This window comes from Fukomys damarensis, unplaced genomic scaffold (assembly GCF_012274545.1).
Source record: "Fukomys damarensis isolate Sample0158 unplaced genomic scaffold, DMR_v1.0_HiC HiC_scaffold_25, whole genome shotgun sequence".
NCBI lineage: Eukaryota > Metazoa > Chordata > Mammalia > Rodentia > Bathyergidae > Fukomys > Fukomys damarensis.
The window spans coordinates 725,702-733,359 of NW_022900937.1; the positions used below are offsets into that span (position 1 = coordinate 725,702).

The 7,658-nt window shown below is 50.6% G+C and overlaps 1 protein-coding gene across 1 annotated transcript in view; it reads left to right on the forward strand.

Annotated features, from left to right (window-relative positions):
* The first annotated feature begins 6 nt into the window (after positions 1 to 6).
* Positions 7 to 7,658, forward strand: part of LOC117283334 — a 15,273-nt gene continuing 7,621 nt past the window's right edge. Inside the window, exons 1-2 of the mRNA XM_033755987.1 lie at positions 7 to 159; positions 6,869 to 7,421. Of these exons, the coding sequence (XP_033611878.1) occupies positions 6,876 to 7,421 (546 nt within the window). The 5' untranslated portion in view covers positions 7 to 159; positions 6,869 to 6,875. The remainder of the gene's footprint in view (positions 160 to 6,868; positions 7,422 to 7,658) is intronic.

The window sequence follows — 7,658 nt, forward strand, 5'->3', positions numbered from 1 at the left end:
TGGCGGCGGCCTCGCCGACGCCCTCTGCCCCTCTGCGGGCAAAGTCAGCTCCCCTCTCCCGTGGCCTCCGCACCAACGGCACCGTCTGGCGTGGTGGGTGCCAGTCCCCGCTGCTGGGGAGGCTGAAGCAGGAAGATCTGCTGAGCGCAAGCGTTTCAGGTCAGCTATAGCAAGAGCTGCCTCGAAAAAGAAGGGCGGGCGAGAAAAGGGTGTGCCTAGGTCCACACACCCCGGGAGGCTGAGGCAGGAAGATCACAAGTTCACACCCAGCCTGGCCAATTTAGCAAGACACCGTTTCAAAACTAAAAAGGCCGGGATGCAGCTCAGTGCACAGCCCTGGGTTCAATCTCCAGTACTAAAAAACCAGTATTAGGGCTGGGGATTTAGCTCAGTGGCGCCCTCCGGCCTCCCAAGCGCAAGATCCCGAGTTCGATCCCTGGTCTCCCCCCAAAGAATAAATAAAAATTTAAAATTTGACTTTAAAAAAACACTGTTAGAAAAGAAAAAAACCTTTCCTCTATCAGACCGTCCACTTCCTCTATGGGGCCCCTTTCTCCTGATCCGGTTCCCATCCACCTCAGGATCACGTCTCTGCCCTTGTCTGGTCCCCTAAACATTTTCTGGGGTTCCGGGGAAGAACGCGAACCACAGGCTCTCTACCACCGAGCTCCTCCCCAGGGCCTTTTTGATTTTATCCTGAGACAGGATCTCACCTGACTGAGACTAGATTACAATGAAAGGTCCTCTTCCTCAGCCTGATGGTGCAGCCCCTCAGGAGGGGGGCCAGACTGGACATTCAGCAGGATCCTGTCTGGAAATAATTTGCTTTTCAGTACTGATGATGGGACTCAGGGGCTTCACGTTGAGCTACATCGCCATCCCTGTGTAAATGTTTTCTTTCCAGACAGGGTCTTAAGCTGCCCGAACCGTCCTCACACTTGCGATCCTCCCGCTTCAGCCTCCCAAAATGCCACACCCGACTTCCCGTATAAAAATATGTTTTTAAAGACCGGAATGTAGCTCAGTGATAAAGCAGGCACAAGGCCAGGGCCTCCTGCAAGTCCCCGGACCCCACTTATGTCCTGCAGCAGGCTGATCCTGGCCTTCACGGTGTCTTCCTCCAGCCGCAGGAAGGCTCTTGAGAGCACCCTGCACCATCCGCCCAGGAACCGGGGCCACCTTGGAGCTCCCTCCAGCTGACAGCTGCTTGAGGACCGGATGGCATCCAGGGAGAGACTGAGCCAGCAGCCGAGCTCACTGTCCTGACCCCGGAGGCACCTGCCTGGTGGAGAGGTGCAGGGCCGCACCTGCATGGAGGGCCGTTTTGGCCAACTCCGTCCCTGCTTACCTTTCTTCCTTCCGAGTGTGTGTGTGTGTGCGTGTGTGTGTGTGCGCTGAAGACTGAGCCCAGGGCCTTTGCACTGAGCTACAGCACCAGGAGATGCTTGTCATGCCGCAGCACTTTAATGTGTATCTTTTAGGCAGGCCTTGAACTCGTGTTCCTCCTGCCTCAGCCTCCCAAGTGCTGGGATTAGAGGAAGGAGGATGGCTGCGAATTTGAGGCCAGCCTGGGCTCCACAGTGGGACCCGGTCTCAAACAAAAGTGGGAAATATTGCATAGTTTCCTATTTACAGTACTGCTTCATATCTCTACCCATAGCTGTCTTTATTTCTGTTCCTTACCTGTTTGCTTCAGTTTTTCATTTTGTTCATATTTAATTTTATTTTCTTCATATGTGCACTATTAGTTTGAATTGAGTATCCACAGTGGCTAAAACGGAAGACTCTGAGTTTGGACTCCTTTCTTTCTTTTTGTTTTCCTTACTTCTGTGGTATCAGGAATCAAACTGAGGGCCTTGCGCTTGCTAGGCTGGCCAGCCCTGAGCTTGGGCGTGTGAGTCACGCCTGGCTTAGGCAAGTTGGTAGGAAGCTCTGGATTCCGCAGTGAAGGCTGTTCTGCAGTGCCTTTGTCCTGAGCCTTCTTTTTTTTAGGTAAGTAGAGGACCGGGGATCTAGCTCAGTGGTGCCGCTGCCTTCCTCGCTAGCGCAAGTTCGATCCCAGATACCAAAAGAAAACAAAACTGCCTGCTCTAGGTAAGTAAGGAGGAACCCACTGTAAAGGCCGGGATCAGCCTGGTGCAGCACATAATACTGTCCAGCCAGGCGGGGAGGCTGAGACAGGAGGGTCCTGCAAACCCCAGAGTTCCAGAGGAACAGGGTCAACAAGGCAACACACCGTCCACAAAACAAAACAAAATTCCTGATTAAAAGCTGAAGAGTGGTGTGTGGTGAATGGTAGTTACTTCTACTTTCCTACCTCACTGTGGACGCAGGAGCTGCACACTGCGGCTGTGCAGCTCCTCCTTGGCAGATGCCTGTGTTTATTTTCCATTCCTCCAGTACCTAGGCATCCTGGGACTCAGGATTATTCATGGCTCTCCTCTAAAACCTCCAATGACCCCTCCCTTCCTCCCTCCCTTCTTCCAGTACTGATGATTGTATCGGGCCTTCACACTGAGTTACAGCCCCAGCCCTTTCTTTAATTTTTATTTTGAGATAGGGTCTCACTAAGTTATCCAGGCTGGGTTCCAACTTGCACTCCTCCTGCCTCAGCCTCCCAGAGTGCTGGGATTACCAGTGTGCACCGCCATGTCTGCCTTGAAACCTTCAGGGATGTGAATCAGAAGGAAGTTTGTGGTTGCTCGGTGGGCCATGCAGCCCCACGCCCGGCACCCTCGTGCCCCAGCCGTCAGCCTCCTGTGGTGGCTGCCCTGGGACCTTTGCACCTGCTGTCCCTCCTGGGTGTTCATCCCGAAATAACCTGGTGGCTCTGTCCCACCATTAGGTCCCTAGCAAATGCCAGCGTCTCTGAGAGGCCCTCCCAGTCCTGCTCCTAAAATAGTCCACCCCCTCCGCCTTGTCCTTCTGGCTCTGCTTGTTTTCTCTTCGTAGCAACCTGGCTTAATATAGATTAATTTCTTCACGTATTTCTCCTCGCTCACCCTGATAGCTCTGATGTGAGTTCCACAAAAGCGTGGCTTTTCTCACCATTTTTTCACTATTGTACACAAAATTAAATTTTTAAAATTCAAACTCAAAAACTTTCTTTTGTTTTGTTTTGCTTTTAGAGATAAGAGTCTCATTTTGCTGTGGTGGTGGTTTTTTGAGACAGGGTCTTGTGTGTAGTCCAGGCTGGCCGTGAACTCACTATGTGGCCCAAGCTAGTCTTGAATTTAGAGTGATCCTCCTGCCTCAGCCTCCCAAGTGCTGGCATTACAGGTGTGTGCCACCATGCCCGGCTGTTTGAGTCTCAGTATTTAACCTAGGCTGGCTTTGAGCTTTCTGTATAACCCAGGATAACCTCAAATTCACAGCAATCCGCCTCAGCCTCCCAATTGCTAGAATCACAGTATGGATCACCAGGCCCGGCTGAAAATTAGATGACAGGTTAAGAGCTTGGTGAAAATATTCTCTTGAGTCACCTCAAGTATTAATAGCAAGGACACTCTGTATTCATCTTTTTGTTGTTGTTGTTTTTGTCTTTTTGAGACAGGGTCTCACTATGTAGTTGAAATTGACCTGGCACTCGCTATGTAGCCCAGGCTGGTCTCACAGAGATCCTCCTGCCTCGGCCTCCCTAGTGCTGGGATAACAGGCATGCGCCACCATGACTAACTTGTTTCATTTCCTTTTAAATTCAGCTCTGAGGGTCAGGGATTTAGCTGAGTGGTTCCACCACCTGCTTCACAAGTGTAAGGTCCCGAGTTCCATCCCTGGAACCAAAAAATGAATTCAGCTCTGAAAGCTACGAGAAGTCCCACAATTTCTAAGTTTATAAAGTGCCAAGCTGCACAAGAATTACTAGACATCTGGTAAACAAGGTACCTAGATGTACTTTACATGCCAAGTTACAAATACTTTGACAGATTGTATTTGATTGATTAAATCATTAAACATTTTGAGGGCCAGAGATTTAGCTCAGTGGTTCCACCACCTGCCTCAAAAGTAAAGGTCCAGAGTTCAATACCCCGTACCAAAAAAAAAAACAACAACAACAACACAACATTTTGGGCCGGAGGTTTATCTAAGTGGTGCCAGCACCTGCCTGGCAAGCACAAGGCCCTGAGTTCGATCCCTGGTTCTGAAAAAATATATATTAAACATTTTATTAGCTGAGCATGGTGGCCTATGCCTGTAATCCCAGCACTTGGGGACGCTGAGGCAGGAGGATCATAAATTTGAGGCTAGCCTAGCCAATTTAGTAAGACTGTCTCAAAATAAAAAATAAAAAAGGTTGAGGATGTAGCTTAGAATGAAGGCCCTAGATTCAACCCTCCAGTAAAATAAATAAGCAGACGACAGCAATATTTCCATGTGCCAGTTGGCATAATGAACAAGGTAGGTATTCTACAATTTTTTTCTTTTTTATTGAATTTATTGGTACAATCTAGGTCTATAATACAGTTACATTCATTACTGGGATCCTGCACCTTCACATGACAGGTCTTGGTTCTCATTTTTTCCCCTTGTCCCTGCCCTCCCTTCACCCCCTCCTCCCCTCCCCATTAACAAACTCTTTATTTCCATTTTTTTCATTTTCTCATATTTTTTCTTTTCCCTTATTTCCTTGCCCCTACCCTTCCCCCTTTCCCTACACCTTTACCCCTTTTCTTCCCACTTCACACTCTTACCCATCCCATTAGGATCTTGTGTACTATTATAGTTTTTCACACCAGAGAAACTATTCGGTATTTACACATGTGTGACTTATTTATTTTGCTTAAGCGTGTATCCTCAGGGCTGGGGATTTGGCTCAGTGGTTCTGCCGCCTGCCTCACAAGTGTAAGGGCCTGAGTTCAATCCCCGGTACCAAAAACAAAAAAGCTGAAGAGTATATCCTCAATATGTGTCCATTTTCCTATGAATGACTAATTTCTCATTCTTTATGGCTGAGTAGTACTCCATTTTATAGAAGAACCACATCTTCTTTATCCAGTTTCCAACAGATGGGCAGATGGGCCTGCTTGGTTCCCATCTTGCCTCCCACACTGGCCGGGTGACCTTCAGCAAGTTGGACAAACCATCTCCGTACCACCAAGGAGAGTGTGAGATGCAGGAAGGATTTGAAGTTTGCTCCTGGCTGGGGATTTAGCTCAGTGGTGCCAAGCAAGCGCAAGGTCCTTAGTTGTGAGTTTGATCCTGGTACAAAAAAAAAAAGAAGTTTGTTCCTGACCAAGTGAAAGAAAGTTAAAAGAAGCAGGTGCCAAGCATGGTGGCCCACTCTTAGAATTCCGGCATTCTGGGAGGCTGAGGCAAGAGGATTGTGGGCTCAAGCCCAGCCTGGGGAAGTGTAACTACTTAGTGAGACCTGACCCTGCCTAGCATGTGACCCTCTACATCCCCAAAAGAGAAACCTGTAGAATTAATTTTAGTAACATTTCACTTAAGCTAATATATCCCAAATGTTTGAACATGCAATATTGCAGGGCAGTACTCATGAGACAGTTTACTTTCGTGCGTGTGTGTGTGTGTATGCTTGTGTGTTTAATCCTTGAAATCTGCTGTGCTTTACACATAAATCTCTATTCAGACCAGGCAGTATTTAAGCGCTCACTTACCACATGGGCTCTATCTCCAGTATTGGACAGCACAGCTTTCAATTTCTGTCTGTTTCTCATCTGCAAAATGTGCTCGCGAGGTGCCTGTCCTGTCTGATTAAATTTGTTCAGTCAGACCGATTGCCTGATCGCCTGATGGAAGTGTGGGTTTGGAGACAGCATCTCACTGTGCAGTTGGCTGAGCTTCAGTCACTATGTAGCCCAGGCTGGCCTCCAACTGGAGATCCTCCTGCTTCAGTCTCTGTGCTGGGACCACAGGTGAGTGCCCAGGGCTGCCTCGCGCGGGTGGCTGTGGACCCCGCCGGGTGCCAGGCCACACTCGCCAAGGCAGTTGTTGCTCCTCACCGCACTCCGGGGCTTCACTCTCCTCTCGGCTGCACCTGTACTGGCGAAACAAATACGTAAGAGGCCGGGAGGACGCCCTGAAGGCCAGAGCCCAGCCAGCTCCGGGAGGGACCCTTCCCGTGCAGGCCGACGCTGCCTCCCTCATCTGCTCCTTGGTCTCCACCGCCCTCGCCAGCTCCTCTCCTCCTGGCTGCCGGCTTTGGCCTCAGCTGTACCCTGACGTGCCACGGCCCCCTTCCCACCTCACCCAGACCGAGGGCAAGTCTGGTCTTGGGGCTAAGTCTGGGGTACGGATGTGCAGTCTACTTTCTTCTTCCAGATGACTGCGCTTTACTTTCCACAACACTGAATACACCAGTTCAATTTTCTCTTCCTTCTATTTTTTGAGACAGGGTTTCACTATGTAGCCCAGGCTGATCTTGAACTCATGGCGATCCTCCTGCCTCAGCCTACTGAGTGAGATTAGCCCAGTGCAGTATGACAATATTAGGCGTGCAGCCCCCTCAGGCTGTACTTGCTTCCATACAGTCTGGTATGTGTGCTCTGGACTGTGTTGTGCTGGTAGTGTGCTCAGGACCAGAAGTCTAACTTCGGCTTCTGTTGTCCCTGCTCCTCTGGAACTCTAGGCTAAGTGACCCTCCTGCATCAGCCTCCTGAGCAGCTGTGTGCCACCATGCGTGGCTGCCTCCGTGCTGGGACTGTGCCTCCCCACCTGGGTATTTACAGCAGGGACTGCGCATCTCCAGACAAAAGTGCTGTCCTGCAGCTGTAACGGCCTTGCCAGCTGCACAAGGATGTTTGTCCTCCGGGGTGACAGCGCAGCCCGCGCCCAGTCCTCGTCTCCCCACTGTGCTGGCCTCTGCCATGCACCATCTTCCTGGAGTCATTTTCAAATCCCTTTGCAGGAGAACCATGGAAAGAGGACTCCAGTCACTGCTGCTCCGACAGAGCCCTGCTGCCGCGGGTGCAGAACATCCTGCGCTCATTGCTCCTTCGTCTAGGACAGGGTCTCACTGTGCAGTCCGGGCCGGCCTTGAACTCACTATGGAGGCCACGCTGGCCTCAGCCCCGCGTGCTGGGACGATCGGCGCGCACCATCCCAGACGTGAACAAAATCCTACACGTGATCAAGGAACTAAGAAGCAAGCGGGGTGGCAGGTGGGGCGGGCCAGAGACAATCACCCAGGGTCTGCAGGGAGGACACAGGCTGGGGACAGGGCTGGGGGACAGGGCCAGCCCTTGCTGGTGCCTGCGTGGTTGCCTGGTCAGGAAGAAGGGCGCATTCAGGAGTCACAGCACACTGCTGAAGAGTTGTCACAGAGCACGGACACTAAACCAAGATGCGGAGAGCAGTGGGCGAGAAAGGACAGACACCAGCCAGTGTTGGTGCAGAAACAAATTCCTGGGCCTCTTCTGGTGGCAGCCCGCGCCTGTGAGCCTGAGGCGGGAGGACCTGCTGTGAGTTCCAGGCCAGCTGAACAACACAGCAAGACACTGATACAAAAAGCAAAGTAAATAAATAAGCAAACAAAAACCAGGAATTTTAAAGAACTTTTATCAGTACGTGTTTATGATATGTAATGCTTACATTTTGTCCTGGAAAATCGGTATAGACACGCGTATCTCACAGGCTGGCCTCCAACTCACAACCCGCCAGCTTCAGCCTTTTTTTTTTTTTTTTGGTACCAGGGATTG